The 24115-nt window shown below is 39.3% G+C and overlaps 2 protein-coding genes across 4 annotated transcripts in view; one reads left to right on the top strand and one right to left on the bottom strand.

Annotated features, from left to right (window-relative positions):
• The window catches only part of IQGAP2 (IQ motif containing GTPase activating protein 2), a 126445-nt gene that overhangs the window by 15697 nt on the left and 86633 nt on the right, over positions 1-24115 (bottom strand). For all 3 annotated transcript variants that reach the window (XM_065655876.1, XM_065655874.1, XM_065655875.1), the window contains 14 exons: positions 23025-23188; positions 14518-14608; positions 9875-10036; positions 8624-8766; positions 7485-7655; positions 5884-5967; positions 5112-5183; positions 4878-4947; positions 4344-4552; positions 3470-3619; positions 2553-2716; positions 1706-1930; positions 932-1072; positions 517-601 (listed from right to left, as the gene is read on the bottom strand). In XM_065655876.1, coding sequence (XP_065511948.1) covers positions 517-601; positions 932-1072; positions 1706-1930; positions 2553-2716; positions 3470-3619; positions 4344-4552; positions 4878-4947; positions 5112-5183; positions 5884-5967; positions 7485-7655; positions 8624-8766; positions 9875-10036; positions 14518-14608; positions 23025-23188 — 1931 coding nt within the window. The remainder of the gene's footprint in view (positions 1-516; positions 602-931; positions 1073-1705; positions 1931-2552; positions 2717-3469; positions 3620-4343; positions 4553-4877; positions 4948-5111; positions 5184-5883; positions 5968-7484; positions 7656-8623; positions 8767-9874; positions 10037-14517; positions 14609-23024; positions 23189-24115) is intronic.
• F2RL2 (coagulation factor II thrombin receptor like 2) lies at positions 16577-20656 on the top strand. Its single transcript, XM_065655877.1, has 2 exons — positions 16577-16776; positions 18483-20656. Exons 1-2 carry the CDS (start codon positions 16719-16721, stop codon positions 19568-19570), a joined length of 1146 nt encoding a protein of 381 aa, XP_065511949.1. The 5' UTR covers positions 16577-16718; the 3' UTR covers positions 19571-20656.

Here is a 24115-nt window from a genome sequence, read left to right as displayed (position 1 = left end):
TAACTTTTACAAGTGTCTTAAATAGGTGTATGTAATGAAATGATCTACTTGCAAATAATTTGTAGAGCCCTTACTCATTGTATTTAAATTACAGTATTAGCACAAATTTTTCCAATATACTGTTTTTTAATATGTTAATGATTTTAGATGAGATAAAAAAAAGACCATAGCGTTCTCCATAAAAGGATGGCTGGTGTTAAGGAGCATAGTACAAAATGAAAACCCATGATGATTCAGATAAACTCCAACCCTCTAAGAACAGTTAGTGAGCTGACTATCCAAGCACATGGAGCACTGCTTCCCATAAGAATTGCCGAGCACCCACATTAAGATAGCTAGGTTGTGGCAACAGAGTTCCTTTCTCCTCCACTTCTACCACTTCTTCGCAACCCAGGAAGCACCTAATTCCTTCAATAAATGCTGGTGTTCTCAGTTCCTTAGAATGCTTAATGTAAATAAAAATCCCCTTCACCATTAAAAAAACAAGCTGTTGGCAGTTTGCCCTCAGAAGTCTACCTTTAACAGTTCATCTTCTGTTGCATCTGGGAATTTCTCATGGAGCGAGCTCTTCAGAACTTTGGCTATATATCTCATTCCATAACTACATATAGAACAGATGAAAAGGAAAATAATGGAAAGACTTAGATGAAGCAACCAATTAAAAAAAAAATAATCATTCTAGTCAGCCAAGTTATTGGCTTTTCCCCCAACCACTTAAAACACAAGATGAGATGATAATGGAAAACAAAAATTTCAAGTACAGGGAGACATTCGGGAGGCTGCTAACGCAGAGCAGGACAAGCAGGGAAACAACTCCCTCTACTGGGGAAGTAATTGGATAGGCACGTATCACAAACCATGTAATTTGAAAGGATCTCCATCACTGAGTTTACATGAACTGCAGCTTAGAGAGTCGTAACTCAGCACTTACGGCATCATATTGAGAGAAGAGAATATAGACGCAAGAACTTTATCAGTTACTGTTCGCAAACTCTGAATTGATGATTCCAGTTTATTGACCACTTCTGTATGTGTTAATGCTTGTTCCGTGGTCACATCATATGGCAATTTGCTGCAAATAGACACATTAAAATGAGGGTAATTGCATTTAAGAATAACATACAGATTTTATTTGCTTTGTAAGTGTCATTAGTAAACAGAAAAAAACCAACACAAACTAAAAATGAATATAGTTGAAGTTGGTTAAGCAACAAAATTCTCAGATGCATTACCTTCCTTTATGTGGAAGGAGGCGGTTCATTTAGGTGGGGGTGCACACACCATCATGTACCTTCCCTTAATTAGGAAAGGGGAATACTAATTTAAAAAGAGATTAAAAACATGTGAGGCATATGCCTCTGCATTCCAGTCCCAGCATAGCTCCTCAAAAGTCCAGGACACTCTTAGGATGCTGTTATAAAACCTCGGCAGAAGGCTGTAAGTTCTTCCATGGCATAATCTATTACACTTCTAAAGATTAAGTAATTGATGTTTGAAGTTTATAACCAGCAAGGCGATCTCTTTGTTGCTCAGAACAGGTTAAAGTACCTGTTTTTCAAGCACCTCACCCCAGAAACTCACCTTGTGCTGCAGAAAGATGGGGAAGGGATACATGGGGCACAAGTGCAATTTGTCAGAGCAGGAAAGGGAAAGTAGAATAGAGAAAGGCCTCAAGTATTTAAATGATACAGTATGTCTGACTCACCTGGCTTCGCCAGTCTGCATTTCTAGCTGGTTTACCCATGACTTGTACACATCCACAGGACTAGTGTTGATTATAAGGGACTTGTCATCCATGATCTCCTTCACCACTGGGGCCAGGAGCTGGCGCAGAGTGTTCTGTCCACGAGCACCTCGATTGAAGCTGACAACCATTTTAATGACGGTGGGGTTGCCAGTGACAATATCCTGTATCTGGTCTACCTTAGAGCTGTATCAAGAACAGAAGAGTTTTCAGATCTTACTTATGTGTGCAGTTAACCTTGCTTTCTAAATATTTTTCAAAATCTACACTCTTAAAATTATCCTGTTTATATTATGTATTTCTTAGCCTTTCATATAAAACAAGATTATAGAAATTACTACCTGAATTCTATGTGTATTATAATAATGACCCTGGAACATAGAATAGTTAGTGCCAGCTAATATATATCTGATTGAGGCCCAAACAGCTGTTCAGGAAATACCTGTTAAGGGTGCAAGATATCATTTTATTGTTTCAGGATAAGCCAACACTCTCCAGATACAGAACATACATTTACATAGAGAAAGAAAAGACTTTCTCCACCCTTAAATACTTGAACACAAAAGCAAGAAACCCTAACGCCTATTTTTTCATGCCATTTCAGAATACAAAAATATTGTGCACCATAGAAATACTTTTCTGAATTGGAAATAGCTGGAGTCAATAAATAAATTACCCTGAAAATAAATTTCTCTAGTAACAAAAATATGTATAAGATTTTACAGCAGTTTAAAGATTAACCATTGAATTCCTTTAGGTAAAAATTCATTGAACTGTCTGACACACAAATTAACTAAATTGCACATACTTTATCTCCTCTTCTAGAGCAGTTTTGAAGAGTTTGAGAAGCAGATATTCTTCTCGTTGATTGGAGGCGTAGTTGTATAGAGTGAAGATGACTGTATCCATAAACTTGGTTGATTTGTTTTGTGGCATCTGGAAAATCAGCTTTGCCAGATATGTGGGATTAGTCTACAAAAACAAAAGAGATGACTTCAATTCTATTGTTCAGGACAAACTACTACTACCTGCAGCACTTTCGACACTTCCATTAACACCAAATGTATTTCTTTTGGTTCCTATATATGTTGTTTTTCCCTACTGGCTTTACTTTTTTTCCCCAAATCCTAATGCATAAGAAACACCAAATACTGCACAATTAGATATTTGTGAGTAGCTCAAGCAAGGATTTTGTTTGCAGTCTCCAAACAGTACCTCTGTGCATCAGGTCTATGTATCTGATGACAATGACAATCTACCAAAACACAATGGCTACCTACCAAGACATTGCATATGACATGCCCACTTAAGCAATAGAGGGCGTCTGCCCTGGGAAAATCCAAAAGTCTCTAGAAAAACTTCAGTGAGATGAGATAAAAGGAGCACAAGGACAGATGCATTATATGCTGTCAGCTGTATAGCAGACAGTGTGCTTTTCTCCAAGTAACAGTGACAGTAACTTACATGGACTAAAAGATATACGGAGGAAAATATTTATCTTTGGCTTGAGTATGGACCGAAGTTATCTTCCAGAAAAAAAACAGCTATATTTTTTGTATGATAAAGACAGCAAGCATTATCACAGGAAATATTAGAAGTTGATGGCACTGCTGCAGTCTACGTACTTCATAACACTACTACCAATCACTTAAACAAAGCAAGCAATATATTTATAGTTTTTCTTTAGTAGTTTGCTGCCATGCTAATTTTTACATTAAGATTTACCTGTAAAAGGTAGAACAAATGTTGATAAGCCTCCAGTTTTTTTCTTCTCTCTTTACTCAAACCTTTGATACCCTGTTTGTCAACCATAACCATCTCCTCCAGCTGACTTTTGCTCTTTTTGTTAAGTTTCTTACTGTGCAGTACAACATCCTGCGGACAGAATGATCAAAAGTTTAGACTATATATTCACGAAAAGGCATATTGAAAAAAATAACATTTTTTTCTAACCATTAAAAATGTTGCATTCCTCCAAGGGCTCTTATTAGCAACTTCTTATATTTTGCTGCTCTGTTCACTAACCAATCTTTTGAACATCTTTTTCTTGTCACCGATATGGCTTGCCAATAGCAACTGTCTGGGAAACCTGATCTCATGTACACACTCATTCATCATTTATTTAACAATGAACAAGCTCTCAAGTATGATGAGAAGTTTACTTCATTCTGCCACAGAAATGATGCTTGAAATCTGCCAAGCAATTATTATTGTCCACAAGTACCAAAACAAAGACTGACATTCAGTAGCAAACTGTCATACCGCTCAGAGCAACCTCTAACACAAGGTATTTTGACAAGATTACTTAAGACAAACAAAGAAAGCGCTTAATTTACAAGGTATACTTTAACTAATCAAGGGTGAATGAGCACTGGCACAGGTTGCTCTGAGAGGTTGTGGAGTCTCCACCCTTGGAGATATTCAAAAGCTGTCTGGACATGGTCCTGGGCAACCTTGCTTGAGCAGGAGGGTTGGACTAGATGACCGCTGGAGGTCCCTTCCAACCTCAACTGTGCTGTGATAGTGTAATCCTGAGCTCCTTCAACACACGAAGTGTTTAGTGCATGCTACCAAGGGAGCCTGAACACAGCCTGCTGACCTGAAGAGTGATTCTGTTTTTCACCAGTAGTCCAATCTTTATATCCATTAAGTTCAAGTCCTTCTCCAGCTGTTGATTGGATCGAATTTTTGTAACCACTTCCTCCCTTAACCTTGTTACTTCTAGTTCTTCTTGAAAGTCTAAGTCACTTTGGTCCAAGAGGTAGGCAAATTTGCGCAGGACAATCAAAGGCGGATTTTCAGCACCAACTATAGTTGAAACAAATAGGCTTGTTAGTTGATAGAATATTCAACACCCCTGAAACCCTCAGGAAACTGATCACTGCGCAGTAGATTTTGGAACTGAAGAGAGAAGTTTATGCCAATTAGAGCAAGAGTTGAATGTTTCTGTACAACTGTGTAAGTGCAGATATCTAAAACAGTTTCAGCTGTAAAACAACCATTTTACAAATGCTTGTATCTGGCTTTTGAAGTGGAATAGGAGACTGAGAAGTCCCAGGTGAAAGTTTAAAAAAGTCTGAACACAGTAACATACTTCTTCCCAAATATGCAACATTTGGCTGTTACCACTTACTTAGTGTTCTGTAGTCATCCCTGGCTTTGTTTGCTCTGAGAAATGCTTGGATCTTCACAATTTCGGCATTCTGGAAGGGAACCAGATTAGGCAAAAGAATCAAGTTACGACACATTTCTGCTCAGAAATACACTGTAGAACCTGCACTCTATTTTCTGATATTCTCAAAACTGCGTGTGCAGTTGTATGACCCTATTTTAATGCTGTTTTTCCAAGTGGAGAAAAAGGACTTACATGATCCTTGAAGTATTGCAGCCGTTTCCTGTAAGCTCTCCTTGCTAGCCACATTTTGACCCATGACTGAATCTGAAAATCAAATAAAATTGAATAAATACTTAACAGACACTGCACAAGCTGTTTTGCATTTGTCTGTTTTAAGCTAGCTTCTGACAATCCTGTTCTGCAGGCATGCTGTTCTCACATGCTTGAGGCCATAGATGACTGTACCACTGGACTCCTACAGTCCAGTGACCAGATTAATGGGCTTCAACTGAAACAGCAAGTTGAATTCAAGGCCCTATCTACCACCCATGTGTAGCAATATCTTTGGAAGTAATTTCAACATTGGAGGTCTTAGCTCTCAGTTGTAAACCAGCCTCTTTCAGAGACAGGAGATCCCATCTGCAATCTAAAATCTACTCATAACACAGCATCCCATTAGCATCTCAGAAGAGTGAATACTTTTCAGACAGATAGATTCGATGGCTTTTAATGAAATGATAATATACTGTCAGCTCAAATATTTTCTAATTTACTATTATGGAAAGGGGACAATCAGGAAGTCTCTATTATGAGCCATTCAATTTCAACAAAGCCTGATAGTAGTCAAACACACAGCTTTCAAGAATGAATTTACTTAAGTTGTCCATTAAACAACTTTCAACCATATGAATTTCTGGAGCACAAATCCCTCCAGGTTGTGCTCCTTGTCTTGGATTCCCAGCTAATGGAGGACCAAGCCAAAAGATAAAGTGTACTCAAGTCCAAAAGCACGGTGGAATCTTACCTTAATAATAGCATCAACGTTGCCTTGAAACACCTTTAATCTGTCAACATAGCTTTTCCTTTGTTTGAATCCTTTCCAGAAAGCCTATTTTATAACAGGTGGGAGAACATTATTACTAATAAGAAAATAATATTTTATTAAAGTCTACATATATACACCAAAATCATTAGCAGTTTTATCTTGTAGAGGAAAAATTGACATTGTGATAAAAATATAACTAAGGTGTACATAAGCTTACCTCTATGTCTTTATGGTGCCCTGATATACTTCATGACAATTTTGGCCAATCTCTGCATACTTTGTCCAATGCCATTTTCTTCCCTCCCCTGAAGCCATCCTTACTCTTATCAATGGTACAACTGTATCCTTTAGCATCCTAGTCACTGGCTTCATCCCACACAGATGAAGTCATCCAGCTCTTGCCTACTCCACCCAAAAGCTGTCCTCTTGCCTAGCTGGGTCCCCATTATTCTTAGCCTTTCCAGTCTCTGGTCTTCCAGAGTCACTTAGGATCATCTTGTAGCACAGATAAAAGTCTCCCAATTCCCTCACTTGGCTCTCCCTTTGCTAGCTCAGAAGCAAACTCTTGGTAAAAAACTCAGGGATAACAGCTACTCTCACCACCTTCACCATAGTTTGCCTTTCACCTCTGTCCAGTCAACGACACCAGGCTTGTTCTGTACTTGTCTTTCCACAAGCCATTTCGATTTTAATGCCCATAGAAAACAATCACGGAAGAACTTTGTTTACCTCATTTCTCCATATTTTTGAACCTGAATTCCTCAAAGAACAGTACAGTCCTTTACTAGGCTCAGACACCATGACAGAAAATGAAAAGCCTACGCAAGCATATTTACTAGTGGTAAAGATATTGATCATCATGAATTATTAAATTACTATAGACTAAAAAAGTATTTCTACATTTTGCTATATTTTGGGGGGCGGGGAGTGTGTATTTTTTTTCAAGACTAGAATAAATTGATTCTAACAGGAGGTGTCTATTTCACAATTTAAAACCAGCGTGCATGCATTTGTCAGTATTCACACCCTCAGCAGAAACTTTCCTTTATACTCCTTTTGCAGTTCAGCAAACTGAAGAAATCCAAGAAATACTGCCAGAGCCTGAGAATACCAGGGCAGCTGCCAGGCCCTACCCAGTCATGACTTCATGGAGCAGAGGCAAACCACTTCCAAGTGGGAATAGGCTAGAAAGGATTGTATTTAAGTCATGCTTTGCCAAGGAATTTTTGCTTCAATACTCAACAAGCATCTCCTAGTCTGTACTGTGTATAATTAGATGTATCATGCAGAAACTAAGCACCTCAGAATAAAGCCAGGGGTATGTGCTTTTGAGTTTCTCCCACTGAAGTAACTTAGACTGCAGGTAGATATGATCCCTTGTTTTATAGATGGAGATTTGCTGTTTAAAAGAACAATTACTCCAATGATGACAGTAACATATTTGTAGATATGGAAGTTTGAATAGCTGCTAATGAAGACAGGGAGACAGACTTATTCAAGAATTTAATCAGTGGCAATAACGAGCCACATCACCAGTCACATAGAGAAAGTTGCCCAAGCCTCTTGTTCTAGAACAATACCTGTATTTTAATGGTGGATGGTTCCTGGTTTCGGAGGTATGCTTTTCTCTCTTGGTATTTTCTTCTGACTAAGAATCCCCTTGCTCGAGCTTGCAGCTGAACAATCAGATTTTCATTAGCAAGCCACAGCTGCTCTCGATTGTAATCTGCTGTAACTTGCCCAACAACACACTGTTAAGACATCATGGAAAAAGGTCACTTAAAAACAAAAAACCTGAAGCCAAAACCTTCCTGGAATTTGGCCTCTATTTTCTCCATCTGTACAGCTTACATTCATCCTGTCCAAGCCCCTCTGATTTACCCGTAGATTTTAATCAGTATGAAGGAAGAGCTAATTTGCTACCATTGAATGTTTTATGAAGGGAAATAAACTCCTTTCAAGCCTCAGTTAACTAGGCGCACATGCTATTTTGAGACTTTTTTTTTAATACCCTAGGAGAGTTCTGCTTTCCTAATACTTACAAATTTTTTGTAGAAGTCTGACATCTAGAAACACTCACTGAATCAGGGAGCTCACTATAAAGAAGCACACTGAAGTAATTCTGAAGTCAGAATTTCAGAAGGACGTAAGTGCTCTTCATGCAGCAGAATAAACCCATAGACTAGATGGGCTACATCAGAACAGATCACACAAGTTTATTTTTTACTTTGTTTTAAGTTACATCTCATGCCTGCACAAAGCTTCTATGATAAGAAGGTTTAACTATCACACTCATCCTGTTGAATCTGGAGATATAAGAATGCTGTCAGATGATTAAATTTAAACAAAACTGTGCTTCCACCTGCCACCAAATACATAATGAAATTCTTTGTCATAGGCCGATGAAGTTCAAAAAATAAAAGGATATGAAAACAATCAGACTTGCCTACTGTTGGTGTCTGCTGCTGGCCATTAAAAGACATACTGTAAACCACAGTTAGGAAGTCCCTGAATCATTCTCAGACATCAGACAAGAAGCTGTGCTACCACTGTCTGCTTAGACTTAAGGTGCTGCTATTGTCAGAAGCAGATTCTGAACTAAAATGATCTTCAGTCTCACCCAGCACAGCCTCTTGCATTGATATTGCTATGTCTGGCTATCTTTCTCTCAAACACTTATGCTGCATTTCCAATAAAAACAAATGCTTCAACTACCTACCTGGATTTCTTCACCAGTTAACCATGAAGTTTTTGGTACAACTCCTTCAGGGGCAACACAGGTACCTTCTTCCGTTTCCACATTGTAATAGTAATCATACATGTTTTTTATTACAAGTTTAATCCATGGACCTTCATTAGAATCTAAAGATAATACATACCATTAGTACACCTTTATGTTCTGTAACACTGACAAATTACTGCTTTCCCTACCTATTTCCCATCTCTACATTTGCTACAAGCCCATTTTACATGCGAAGTCCCTATATGTCTTGGCCCAATTTGCAATAAGGCTGTTTTCAAAATCTGTTGTTATATGGATCAGGATCATTCTTCTAGAACAGAACAGCTACTAGTACAGATCCACTGCCAGCTTCTCCAAAACCCAACGTGCCAAGTTGGTGCTCGGTCCTGAAACAGTGTATGCTACATCTTCCATCATCACTCACACAAATGGAACTGAGACTGTGTTTATAAAAAAATATTATTGTTCTCTGGCCAAATGCTAGGCATTACTGACACTTAGCTCACACTGGACATTTCCCATATCCACATCATTGCCTTCCTTAGTGCTTTTGTATACAAAGCTGTATCCTGACAGGCATGAAAAGCCTCATTTCCTCACAGACAAAAGGCCTCAAGGCAAAGCTGATAAGGTCAGTTGTGCAAAATGCCCTCTCAAAACACATTGCAGGATGAAACATACCCATCTACTTTAAGAAAGTGTACTATACACACAGTATTTTTTTTTCAGTTGTTAGCTAATGCAGCTAAAATTAGCCATGACCATCTCACAGCTCTTACATGACAAAACAACCCATTGTCTTACTATGAGCAGATTCTAGCCTCAGCTTTAACTGATACCTGCTGCTTTGGCAGTGCACAGCAATCATAACCAGGCCATGGAAACTCTGGCAAAGCCTGGCCTGACTGTTGGCAGTAACCTGTAAGGCTAAAGTGCTTCTCTTCTAACAGAGAAAATCAGGGAATAATATGGATTTCTTAGAGGACAGAGTAGGCCATTGACAGCCACAGTGAAGCTGCCCTAAATTCACTCAGAAGCTAGGTCTGAGATTCTAGGAAGTCTTAGCTAGACTCTGGAAATAGCTGGACATTTCTCAGCATGCACTGTGGTCTGAATGTCTGCAGCAGTTCAACATCATGTAAAAAGCACTTGAGCAAGTGTAACGTATTTCTCAAAAGAGATCTCCTTATGGAGATGTGCAACTGTCCTTTTCAGGAAGGTTTTTACCTTCTCTAGTTTTCAGCTGCTTGGCTTCTGAGAGGTTCCTGAAGTAGGCTTCTGCACACTCTGGAACAACTCGCAATCCAAACTTGGACTGCAGTATCATCAGGATTGGCTCCAAATCACCCTTCTCCAAGCTCTTGTTAATCATTGATGTTCCAACAGCCACTAGGGTAAAATAATGACATAGAAAATTAAGTGGTTTGTACTCTACGTACCCACAACTCTAGCCTCCAGCAACTTGATAATGGACTTCTAAGGCTGGCACACACAGACAGCATGACATACACAGCAATTCAACGTTTCACCCACTCGCAGCTTCCTTCTTGCTTGTAAGGACAAGTATTTCTGAGAACAGCAAGCTTGTTAGACAGAACACTTGCACTCCACCCAGGCTGGGATGCAGCCACAGCATAAGAGTGGTCTAAGGGCGTAGCTGCTCCTCCATCAAGCATCACTCCAGATGATACCAGGCCAGGGGCTGAGGGTGGCAGGTACCCCCAACTCGGCCTGATCTAACTGACAGGCCATCAAGCAGATCAACCTGGGAGCTTTCTAGAGACGCATGATGTCACTAGCCATCACAGAATGAAGCTGTAAACCTTAACATTCGCTTTTACTATGCAAAGTGGGAATAAACCCAATTGCCTTGCACAATCTTGAAACGCTAACAGCATCCTAGTCGGGATCATCAAGCAACTCTGTCTTGTCCTCACCGCCTGGGAGCTTGTCTAAAGCTGATATAGCAAGTTCATGCCCTTGAGTTTGCCAGAGACACAGCTTTTGCTTCCATGGCACATAAGTGATACTGTGAAGCATGTTCAAACTTCAAGGATTTATGAAGTTACCCACACTCTTATTCAGGACTTTCTGTCCTTTGATTTGTACAAGTCCCACCATCACTGGAGGAGCTGGTACCACCACATCTGACAAGATGTAGCAGCACACACCACTTCGAAGTGCCTAACATACTAGAGTTATATGCTGCTTTAAAAACTGCTGCTCTGTTTTTGATGGTGTTCCTTCACATCTAAATTCAAGATCCATGCACAGAGGAGCAAGTGAATAGACATATATGGCCAGAACATACATAATATACTGGCTTGAGTGAATCTGACTGCCTTTGCATCCCTCAGCTGCCCTTCACACTGCAACACCAAGCACTTTCTTATCTTGTGTATATCCAGATGAATACAAAAAAGGTCTCTCCCCATGCCTATACATTTTTTCCAGCCAGAGCTCACCTAAAAGGTGCCTAGTGTCAGAAACCTATATACAGGAAGCACTGCATGAGACTGAGCAGGCAGGAGAGCATTTCCGCAAAAGAAATTTTTTTTGTGGCTAGTTTGACTAAAATGGAATGGGTACATTCAGCTAGACAACAACAGAACAATCTCCAAATACATTGGCATCCAGCTGAGAAACAGTGAATGCACAATGACACACCACCACCATCTGGATTTCTACCAGATAGCATCCTGCTATTTTTCTGTGCTCTGGGAGAGACCCATGCCAAGCACACATGTGCTTCCCAGAAGACTGGCAAAGACTTTGTACCACAGCTCTGGTATTGCAGTGCCCAGGCATCTGGCCTCAGTAACAAGGAAGTTGGAAAAACTGGGAAAGCTACACATTACCAGCTTGCTGCTGCTGTCCAGGTGGCTCTGGGGGCTCAGCCCTACTCAAACACAGTTCTGTGCACCTGGTCAACTCTGGTCACTGTATTTGAAGGCTTTTCTTCCTCCTTTTCATCCTATAGTTACAGGTGCCAGAAACTACAATTTTGAAGATAAAAGGGCACACAACTTAGCTAACAGTAGGTCCCCTGCTGCCTTTTTCTTATCTTTTAACCAATTATTCCTCTGTTTCAGAAGGGAAAGGTAAGAAAAATATTTAGCAAGAAAAAATACCAACCCAGTAGAAGTTATTCCTTTACATTGAAGAGCTAACAATTAATACTGTGGCTGTTGCTCTAAAGAAAGGCCATGTGACCCCTGTAAAATTATAGCTAAAGAGAGCTCAGCCATTGCCAGCTGAAGGAGAACTGTGGGCTCCAGTCTGCCTCTGCAGCAATTGTGATGTCAATACCAGATCAACACTGTGAAGCGCTATTTTCCACACCCATCCTCTCTTTGAACAGCTAAGATGTACAAAGATGCAGCTGTCTGGTGTGATAAGCCTCAACCCTCAAACAGGGCCAAAGATCAGCATTTTCCTGTAACATGGACTCTCTCATGACAGATCCTGCTTTGACAGACACACTCTTCCTGTGCAAGACTGAAGGGTGGTTATGGTGTCTATTCCTGAAGGCTATACAGCTCATATATAGCCAATCTCTTTGTGGCCTCCACTTGGACAAGGAGCACAATGGTTGAACTGATTCAAGAAGTGAAGTAAGATGATGCAAACTGAACAAACAAACAAAGAATTAGGAAGCGCACCAGCATTTGCTGAACACATCTTCCTAGAAGATACAAGATAGAGAGTCCTTACTGACAGGGAAAAAACCTTTTAACATTTTAATACTCTAGTATTTAATCTTTATATAGGGAGTAAAAATTACTTTGAAAATAATCAAGACTGTTTCAGTAGAACTGTCAGTACCTTATTTTACTGCTTTTTTTAATTGCCATTACAGCAGCAGCCTCAAAAATACACTTTGTTCTGACTGAAACAAATACAATGACTGCATTGCAAAAGTTTTAGAGTGGGAGTTGGGTAGTCATTTGTCTTTCAAAAACAGCGTCTCTGAGATAGATAAAAATAAAAGTTTATTTTCAAGTTGTGATCAAGCTGAACTAAGTTTAGACTATGTGAACGCAACATGTTAACTTCCTGAGACAGGATTTGTTTGTTATAGGAAGTATCAAGTTCTGTGCTGTGGGGAAATTTTAAATCTCAGTTTTTAGCTGCAAAAGCTTAGAGCACTTCTGAGGAATGTGCTGTGCTGACACTGCTTCCTTTCAACCCAGATGGCAGAGTACAAGAGATTAGTAGTTATTTCCACAAGTGGCTTGTTAAAACAGTTCTACTGATCACACTTGATTAGGAAAAGCTGTACGTTTACTACAACTATAGTGCCACACACTAAATGAAAAGATTTTACTACAACAACTAACTAGAAGATGGAGCAGTGGCTTGTCTTCAGTAACATCATATGGTATTGATATATGGGTAATGCTGTGCTGGTTTCTGAAGGCCATTTATGAGATACATTGTTAATACTTTTACACCAGTGGACACAAATGATGATGTTTTCAAGTTGTTCTTCAGCTTTAGCTTACATCTGTTTATAAGTTATGCATTTCCTTCCCTTCTCTGCACTCTGATGTTTCCTTGTGCCTCTGGATGGCATTGATGGGAAGACATTTTTGTCCACAAAAGAAGGTATCAGCACTCCTGAGTACAAGAGCTTGGTTGAAACAACAAATGTACATCTGATCCCCTCAGAAAACACAAGCCAGATGCTTTTCACAACAGATGCATGACCTACAAGAATACTTCAAGCTTCTTCAGTATATCTGGTTGGTTACACTAAGACTGTATTAATTGATTAAATAAATTCTAAAGTAATAGCAACACTAAATTCAATGTTTCTGCAGCAGGGATGGAAGACTTTGTAATAGCTAGCTGTGTTTGTTTTCTTCCACCCACAACTTACAAAGCACTAAGTATAGACAGAGCCTGGCTATAAGTAAACAGGCTGCCATGCTGCACTAAAGAAGGCTGAATGCAGCACTGCTGGAATGCACAGAGTTCAGTGATTGTATTCACAAACTCTCAGGGTGCAAAAGAAGACGACACTGACTCACCCGAAGCCAACTCAAGCAGAAGGTGAACGATTACCAAACACCAAGCTAACAGCCTTGGCTGGTGTGTGCTGGCCCCAGGCAGACACATGTAGGGGTGCCACCATGCTCTCCAGCATGACCCACGCCCCCTGGTACACTTTCTCTACATCACTTGCCACTCAAAGTTTACTATGGATATTTTTCTAAGATTATTATATTTAATCCAAACTTTGACAGAAGCTATTGAGTAGACACAGTACATAATGCTCTGACAAGGCAAGCCTCAGCATTTTTCCTACAGATTTCCTCCTCTTTACAGATTGGAAGAGCATGCACTTCTCCAAAAAGCCTGAATGCTATTCGTATGCTATTTTTAAAGTTAATATGTCCCTAATTTTTGTTTGTAAGCACTTAATAAAAGGCTTTATAATGAAAGAAGAATAAGCAAAGTTGTAAATATTTAAGAATTTGCTCTTGCAACATAAATCAAGATTTTAGTCCTATATAAGCAAAATAAGCTCTTGCACAGTATATCCCCTCCTGTTCTCTTTTTCTTCTGTTTCACCAACTATGTGAAGCTACGCTAACTCTAGGGATCTTGGTCATATTGATAACTCACATAACCAAATCCACTGAATTATTAGCCAAGCTGTAAAGATCACCACTTTAGATAAAACTAGCACCAGTCCTGAATATCTAAGCCATCCCATTTTCAGTAGGATAAAGAACATGCACTAATTTCTTTTGATGTATTTAAAGGGCTGCCACACTTCCCGGAAGTGGAAAAAATAAATTATCAATTCCAGTTTTTGAAGAGTAAGAAAAACAAGAACAATGCAGATACAAGTCAATTCTCACAGATTGCTGCTTCTTTTATATTGTTGTTGGCATCATTGATTCCATTTTGTATTTCATCCAGCCAGAGAAGTGCTGATTCATCTTGAGATTCCTGGAAAAAGGATAGAGAAAAGCCATGAAAAAAGTGAATTATAACAAAAGTTGTCTGAGCATACTAATGAGTTCTGATATACAAACTCCACTTACAAAGTCCTTGGACACTAAAAATAATTTGATCACTTAAAATGAGCAATAAAACACACATATTCTATTTACTGACTTGAAAAAAACTGTTCAAATATAAAGCTCTGAAAGTTTTAGTATGTAGAAGACACAATCCTACTAAAGATGAATACAAATTTTGAGCAAAGCTAGAAGTGTTTTCATTTCCATGATACATAAGCAAAGTAATCTGGGTGTTGAATAAAACCACACATTATCAGGCAGCACTGTGATAGCTGTATGAAGAGCACAAAGCAGAAGACAAAAGGAAGTTGGCTTTCTTTCAGAATCACTTATTTGGAAGGGATCCGCTTGTATACCTGAGTACGCATTACATTAGAAAATAACAAAAACTGACATACAATGACAACTCAGGTTTAGTAATGACGACTTAGCACAGGTGACTATGTTTCAAGAATTAAGCAGCAGAGCAGATATCACTCTTCCTACAGGCTAACAATGCATGGCATTAATCCCCAAGTTAAAATAGAGTACGTAGGAAAGAGGTCTTATCATCCCTACTAACCAACTCTGCTCCTGCTGCCCAGGTTCGCAGGTGAACCAGCACTTCGGCTGAGAAAATAAGGTTTCAGAGCTAAAGAGGCATTTAAAATCTAATCCAGTAGGTGAGGGAACAAAATTCATTCTAAAGAGGAAACAGGAGTGCTGGGTCTATCATAGACTAATGATGAGATGAAACAGGAATGCATTCATTCGATAAAGATCTAGGAGTATCTGCACACAAATATTTCACTAAATAAAACCCAGAAATTCTCTCGAGCTTATACAACATGGATAAAAGAACCAGTTTCACAAAGGATATCCCTGGTTTTGCACACAATTCCAGGGCAAAAATCCAATAAATGTGTTATCCACAGAAAGTAAAGATAAAACATTTAAAAAAAAAAAAGAGGAAAGGTAGACTCTTCAGTTTGCATCATATATGTAAACAAGGTAGCAGAATATCTAAATAAAATGAAGTAGTATCATGCAATTGCATGACAGTGGACACACACCACAAGTGTAGCAGAAAGTTAGAGTTAACACTTGAGAGACTATATACTATATTCCTAAACTATAGCTGGCAATTTTGTGAAAAGGACTCAAACAGAAAAGAATTCTGTATCTGTGTCCAGCTTTTACACACCAAATACAAGAACAGACAAATACTGCTCTGGAGCCAAGTACAGCTTATGCTGAGCCTCATTGTTAGCTTGGAAGCCAGACCAAGACTCGGGCTAATTTTGTCTGCTGGAAGCAAGCTGTTGTTATTTGGCATTCAAGGAAGGAAAAAAAAAATCCAAGCAAAGGAAAAGGAAGGGAATCAACAAAACAGCAGATGAAAATAGGGGAAAGGTTTCAGAGCCTGCAGGCTGTGAAGGGGTGGGAACTGTCTGAGCAGAGCAGGCAGCTGGATTGAAGGAGCACAGATAGCTAATAGTGGGTAGGTAGGTAAAAGGCAAAGCGGAGAGCAGTTGTCTTAAGACATGTTTGTATGTGTGGCTTGCTTTCACCTTCGCATTTGCTAAACTGGAATCACCACACTTCCTCAAGCAGAGTTCAGCGACATGGAATTTCGATCTGTGGATGAGACCTTTCAGGGTTTAATAAACACATCCTCTGATTTTTTTTTTCCAGAAAACATCTTTTTTCCCCTTATATCTGTATGTACACATTCCAGTATAACCCCCCACATTGGCTTCAGGCTCATGGTAAATTAGGAGTTAAATGGCTGCTGTAAAGCAATATTATCTCTGCATTGGGCAGAGGCTGAAACTGAGTCATGTGTGCATATTTGGATACGTCACACCCTCTTGCTGTAGTAGACAAAGAACAAACTAGCTACTTACGATAAACCTCATGCCTACAGGATGCTTCTGGAGAACAGATCAATCATTCTTTAGTCTCTTACAGAGGGGAAAAAAATTCCCCCACGAAATGCCTCTTGAGATGAACTAGAACAGCATCATTGTTTGCCCAGCTGAATTTCACGTACTACAATGAAGATATTGTTTTTCAGTGGACTCCTGTCTCTTAGCTCCAGTCTTTTCACAACAGGTGAGTCCTCCTTTCTGTACCTATTCTATATTTTAGTCTTTATCAAAACATGGGCTTTTTGATGATGTTGGTGCTTTGCCAAATGGATTGTACATGCATCATTATAGACAACTATGCTCTAGGAAGTCTCACTTAAGGCAGATTTTTATTTTTCTATTTCAGTGACACCTTACCTCCCTCCCTTGCCCAAGTCACTTTCTATAGCTAGTTTGATTTAAGGGATCTTTCTTCACTTACTGAAGGCAGATCTTCTCTACAGTATTTCTGTAGTGATCTGATAATCTTAAACCTGTACAGTCTTGTTCTTTTTGCTTTAAAACATTCGACAAAACTACAACTTCAGGTGGTCTTATAGAAGGAAATGCTCAGATAACTGTTGTGACAAAAATAACCAAAGGAAATGATCAAATAATAAGCCTAGTTTTTTTACCTCACTAGAATTAAAACTGTTTTCAAACCAAGATCATTTTAAAATGTTGATTCATACATACTATATATATATATGCACATGCAAGCACATAGGTCTTAAAGAGTAACTAAAATTTGTTTTCTGGATTAACTATCCAGAAATTACTCAAAGGGATACAGACTACTAATTATGATTTCAAAGCATTCTACCATAAATCTGCCAGGATAGATAAAACTGTTTTCCATGTTTTATTCCCATATGGAAAGATAAAAGAAAAACCCACAAGTTTAATCCAAATTTCAGTTAACTTCCGAATTCCAGTTTCAAGATGCATGCTCTAAGCTTTACACTAAGTCTTTTGGTATTAAACATAGCTAATAAATTTTTTAAATTACAAAACTGATTACACTGCTGTTTATTCTGCAAAATCTATCTTGCAAAATACTTTCTAAACCCATGTGCTCCACACATTTGTGCTTCATCTGGAAATGTCAATGTCTGTACAAAGTTCTCTACTAAAGACTCAGAGTCAGGCATTAATAAAAGTGGCAGGATTGGCTTTGCCCACGTGCTAACAGTATTTATTTACTGAAAATTTTCCTGCTGCATGAAAAGTTTTATTCACTTACCAATAAATCTGATCTAATATCAGCCCAATCATTTCTTTTCAGTTAGCAAGATTAACTGCCCTTCCTCACTTATGAGAAACTGAAATGATCTGTTTTGTTTTAGTCAGAACCTGAAGAATACAAAATACTAATTTAACATGATATGCGAGACCAAAAAAACAGAGTTTTTTTAATTTTCTAATTTACAAGTTTTAACCTGTGTTAGGCAAGACAGTTGTTTTTTCATCTTTTGCAGTCATGCATTTCATCCATGAAGTGACAAAGATAGTACCACTGTTTGCTTTTCTGATCAAGCCTAGACCAAGGCTGCTGCTTGTATGATGAATTACAAACATTGTTACTATGGGGCAAAACTCTCTACAGCAGATAAACATTACACAGATGTCTGGTATTTTTTGCCAAAGTTACTGAAAGCATGCAAAATGCAGAAAGATCAGGTCAACACTACATTTGTGCTAAATTTTCAAAGTTACGTGTGAGATGACAAGTACAGTGAAGACTGTTCTTGAGCACATTTGACATGAACACTCAAAGCAAAGGAGAATGTCACCAAATCTTCTAAACACATCACTTTTCACAAGGATGTTTACCTTTCTCTTTACCTGAAGGTGAATTACATTGCTAAGTCAGTAATTTGCCCCTTTTTAACATTTTAACTTTTTTTTTAGCTTCAGAATTTTCACTGAATGGCTCTGCAATTAAAACTGTCTCTCTTATCAAGACTTTTCGTGGAATTTCAGCAAGAGACTATGATTACATCCCTCCTAATGCTATAGAAGGAGAGACAAAATCCATCCATATCAGAGAAGAAAAATGCTCTTCAAAAAAGTCAAACGACTCCACCTTAACAGAAGTGAACAACACCACACTGGAATACCTGACCAGCTCTCTGAGCACCAAGCTAATACCTGCAGTCTACCTCAGTGCTGTTTTATTGGGTGTGCCATCTAATGCCATAATTTTGTGGATGCTGCTCTTCAGGATCCGCTCTGTATGCACTGCCATCCTCTACACGAACTTGGCGGTTTCAGATATGCTCTTCTGCATCATGCTGCCCTTCAAAATAGCATACCACATCAATGGGAACAACTGGATTTTTGGGGAAATGATGTGTCGAACTACCACTGTGGTGTTTTACGGTAACATGTACTGCTCCATTTTGCTGCTCACATGTATCAGTGTCAGCCGCTATGTGGCCATCGTTCACCCGTTCACCTACAAGAGCCTGCCGAAACGTGCCTACGCCATCGCAGTCTGCGCTACCGTGTGGATCATAGTCTTCCTGTACATGCTCCCACTTTGCATAATGCAGCAAAGCTATTACGTGAAACAACTAGGCATTTACACCTGCCACGATGTGCACAATGCCTGCGAAACCATACCTTCCTTCCAGTTCTACTACTACGTTTCTTTAGTCACCTTCGGGTTTTTAATACCTCTCGCAACTATAATTTTCTGCTATGTTTCAATTATACGAGCACTCAAGACTCATGAATGGTTCTGGTATGTTAAAGTCAGTCTTTTGATCCTTGCTATCTTTGCTATTTGCTTTGTGCCAAGCAATATTATCCTTATTATCCATCACATTAACTATTACTATAACAACACAGATGGGTTGTATTCTTTTTATCTGATTGCTTTATGTCTTAGCAGCTTAAACAGTTGTCTTGATCCTTTCCTTTATTTTCTTATGTCCAAAATCAGAAGTCAATCCAATATTTATCTAACAATGGTTAAAATATCCAGGGAAAAATGAGTTTAGTTCTATATTTATGTTACTGGAATTATGCCTTTGTATAGTATTAACCTAGGCAGCAAAGCTCAGGTGCAACAGTTAAACTTAAAAAATTTAAAAGTGTTAAAAAACAATCTCAGTAAACATTTACTTCCTTCCAAACACCAGACAAGAAATGTCCTCAGAAATACATTTCTCCAGCTCTATAATTTTATCATGCACATTGCAACATCTGGTGTGCCTAGACTCAGGCCTCCATTTTGTTCTGGGAAGACCACTTTCATGTCCATGAAGAAGAAACCAGAATATCAGTCATCACAGCCTCTGAACATCAGAAGAGGAGTCAATAGCTGAACATCACTTTCAGTCTCATTCATGATTTCCAAATACTTAAAGTTAGCTCTCAGCCCACAGTCACTGCAGGAACAGTGGTATGAAAAAAAGTTTTTGGCCCAGTGGAAGTGAGAACAACTAAAAGCAGTTTATGTGCCTGGGAACTGTAGAGCTTTCTGGAAGCTCCCTGTCACACAGACAAGAAAGCAAATACTGCCCTGCATGTTGGAAATAAAGAGCCATAGTCCCTATAGGTTCAAGGAGCAGTAAATATACAGCTGTAGACACAGAGGCTGACACACTTCAACATCTCCTATGAGGCTGCTTAACGAGCTTTGCTCTGGAGACTTGTTCTTCCACTTCCTCAGTGCCTGCACTCTTCTAGCCCATGAGGATTGCTGGGAGCTAACCCTTATCAGTGTGAATCTAGGCATGTATAATTCTTGCTTGGTAAGCAAAACAGTGGAGCTTTTTTGCAGTATTCTCTATTTCCACATCCTTACAGGAAATACCTACAGTGTTACAAATACTGAAGCTAGTTATGCTTGATTGCCTGTGTTAATAAAGCAAAGGGTTAGCTTTTACATTTACAGAAACTCAAAAGCTACATATATACTGAGTATAAAATCTGCAAAATAAGCTCAGTGGTTTGTGTTTGTTACCTCCAGCATGTGAGACAGTGATAAGAAAAACGTGTTTTACTTCAGTTTGATAACAGCATTGTAAAAAACTTAAATAAAACCATTTGCACTGGAAAATGTCTTCAAGGAATCTGCAGCCTGGTAAGACACCACCCCCACGCCCATCTTCGGTTTCTTCTGGTTCCTAATTAAAGTCAGTTTTAATCATGCCATTCCTTCAACATACACAAGAGCAGATTTTAAAGGTAGATTTAAAGTAGTCCAGATGTTATACAAGTATTCTAAATACAAAAAATGACAACTATAAAACTGGTATGCCTATCAGTCAAAAAAATAAAATAACACAGGAACCATTTCAACATTTGGCACATCTGTTTAACTTTTCAGTTATCCATAATACACTCTCTAAACACAGGGTTTCTCTTCACTGCAGCCTGAATACACTTAGTTTAAATGGCCTGGAGAACTGTTAGAAGCTGTGGTTTAAGATTACAGGAATAAATAAATTCCAGGTTTACATTTTCAATTTCAAGCAAGGAACAAGTAGGTGCAGCCTGAGATTAAGACCAGTAACGGGAGATCTGGGTGTAGACTACTTCCTCAAAGCCACCACAGCTACAGGGACGTGACAGTAAGCTGGTTACAATAAGTGAGCAGGTTTGACCCATATGTTTTTCCAGACACTGAGGAACACAGGAAGTTCACAGGCAAGCCTATCTGATCCTTGTAAATCAAATACTTCCTTTTACCACAGCTCAGTCTTAAAACATGCTAAATGCAACTAAAAGCAGATCTGCCTTATAAACAGGACTCAGAAAAGTAGGGAATAGACTTCAGACCTTGCACCGCCTATTCTATCCTGCTAGGGTTTTTTGTTGTTTTCTTGGGCTATTTTGTTTTGTTTTTGTTTTTTTTTAAAGGGAAGTTGAATTGAAATCTTATTTTTACCTAAAGAATAGTGTAGATAGTAAGTCAAATTAATGCATCTGGGTATTTCTTTTGTGAGTGGATACAGTACAGTGTAGAGTTTTCTTCCTAAACAGGAGAATTGGCGCTTTTTTTTCACCATGAAGGGGGGAAAAAAGAGGTGTTTTAAGTATTTGTCAAAGTAGTGCAAAACCAAAATACCTCAGGAAAGAAAGGCCAGCACAAGTATTTGAAAACATCACAAATTTTTGAATGACATGATTTCTATGAGATTGCACAGTTTTCGTTCTAAAACTTGGAGACACCCATTTGCTTCCTATCAGCACATTCACACAGGGACAGGAGCAGGCACTGGGTTCACACCTGGGGAGCCCAGCAGGAGCCACCCCAGGCAGGGCTGCCACGTGCAGGTCTCTGCCTTGAGGACATCTCAGCTCACAGCACATGCACAAAGGATCTGGAATGTCCTGGGCCAGCACTGCACAGGGCCACCACCCTCAGACACTCTCTTCATGAGAATGCCAACCCTGGCCCTTCCAGGACAGGTAAAGTAATCGGCATGCACTAAACCCTCACCTTCATAGACAAAGAGAGAGGTGACATTTCAGGATCCAGTGCTCAAAGTAATCAGCACTGGCCCAAGTAAGAAATTGGGGTGTGCGAATGCCTTTCGAAATCTGACAGAGGATTGCAGAAACATAGTTTCACAGCAGGTACCGCAAGTGAGGTGGCAAGATAGCTGGCAGGTATTTCTACAAGCCAAAGTTCAAAGACTTTCTCCAGCTGACCATATGACTTTAGGAATGCATTATGTGAATCATGCAAATTTTATGCATCTTTTCGAGACACTGGGTATTTTTAGTGCTGTGCTAGTGGCTTTAGCTAAGCTTGTGTTCAGTCACATCCTGCAAGCTGTTAGGCTGATCTTTGTTTATGCTTCCCTGAGCAGTGATGCTAACCAGGGCAGTGCTTTTGGGCAAGCAGATAGCAGTATACTGCTGAGATGGGTTCAAATGGAAGGCACATACAAGATGGCCAGCATGTTGTGTGATAAAGCCAGAACAGAAATATGTACAAAACTCCACTATTATAAAACACCAGTTTTAAGCAACTGAGACTCCTCATAAGTACTTCCTGGAGGTTTAAGGGAAAACATGATCCCCTCAGCATGGCTATGACTCATTTTTGACAAAACCCTCAATTCCCACCCATTCAGTAACTACCTGCCTCACACAGTTTAGTAACTAGATCCTTGCATAGACTCATAACTACATCAGCGCTGCTGCTGCCCACATTTTTTAGTAGCTGCAGCAACCCAGTATAATTAACAACAAGCAAGGTGGCACACATGCAGAATACATTTTAGTATTAATACATCAAGAAGTAACCCCTTGTGCCAGTCAGAATAAGGTGTAGTGAAAAATTACTTAGTGCCACTTCGTTGTCATTGGCTTATTTACTACCCTGTTTGCATCGCTAATTCAAACGTTGTAGGAACAGAACAGGGACACACATGTAAGTGAAAAGAATTGGCATTTCAGTTCTGACAAAGCAGCAACAGTCAAAGCTCTAACCTTGCATTTCTGCACTTTAGCATGGTGCAGAACATCCTGATAATGCCTTGCATTTGCTGGTCTCACATCTTGCAGCTTGGCAGTGGGCAACAGTAGTGTTTCTAGAGTTCTCTCAGGATTTCCTTGGTCAATTGCTTCATTAATGTGGCCAATTGCAATGATTCCTATGAAACAGAAAAGTTATTAAACATGTAGTTACCAAAGAAAGTTGTAACACCCAATACCGGATACAAACAAAGCAGTAACATGAACAACAGAAAAATCAAGTAAAAAGAAGCAGAGGCAGCAAGAGCAGCTGATTTAAAATTATTTTTGCTCAAATATTTACGTGAAGCTGTTAAGTTGTACAGTTTTCCTTTCTGCTACAGTTATTGACTTATCTGTATCTACCTCTCCACAAAAATAAAATTTATCCTTGTCAAAAAAAGGCTTCCCTGCTTTCAGGGGATGAGTATCTACATGAAGCTTAAGGAAAGGATGGGTGTGACATCTAAATATATGCACCTACATATTGGCTCACAGTGCTGAAAGACTTATTATCAACTTTTTTTTAGACCAGATTACTTGAAAGCCTCATTTGGAAAAATGCATACATACTGACCTACCAACCACAGCACTACGTAGCATCTTAACAGCTTTCTTTAAATTTCACCTTAAATAACCAATCTGGTAACAGTGGCCTTATGAGAAATCACTTGTTTTTTCAAACCAGTAGCACTCAGGACTTCAGTTGGCAAGTAACGTGGTCCAGTGTATTTCATAAAACCTCTAACTCATTTTCTTCAGACTGGTCTCAACATTTTAAAATCAATTTCCTCTGACCCCCAAATGGTGCTGAGATGTGCTGCTCAAGGTACTTTCTCCCTAAAGCCATACCAGAATGGCACCAGACAAGGGCTTCCAATCACCTCCAAGGCATGCCATCCCTGCCAGTGGCAGATCATCTCCCACACCTACAACAGCCCAGCTGGTGGGGTCATGGATCCATGCCCTCATAAGGCTTTGAGAATGAGCAATTTTTCTGAAGTGCTACCAAAGAGATCATGTAGACATGCAGGCTTGCTTATGGAGACAGAGGACACCCTTCCTCC

Source organism: Caloenas nicobarica, chromosome Z (genome assembly GCF_036013445.1).
Source record: "Caloenas nicobarica isolate bCalNic1 chromosome Z, bCalNic1.hap1, whole genome shotgun sequence".
NCBI classification, from domain to species: Eukaryota; Metazoa; Chordata; class Aves; order Columbiformes; family Columbidae; genus Caloenas; species Caloenas nicobarica.
Note: the sequence above shows the minus strand (reverse complement) of the source record. Positions and strands in the feature narration are given on the sequence as shown.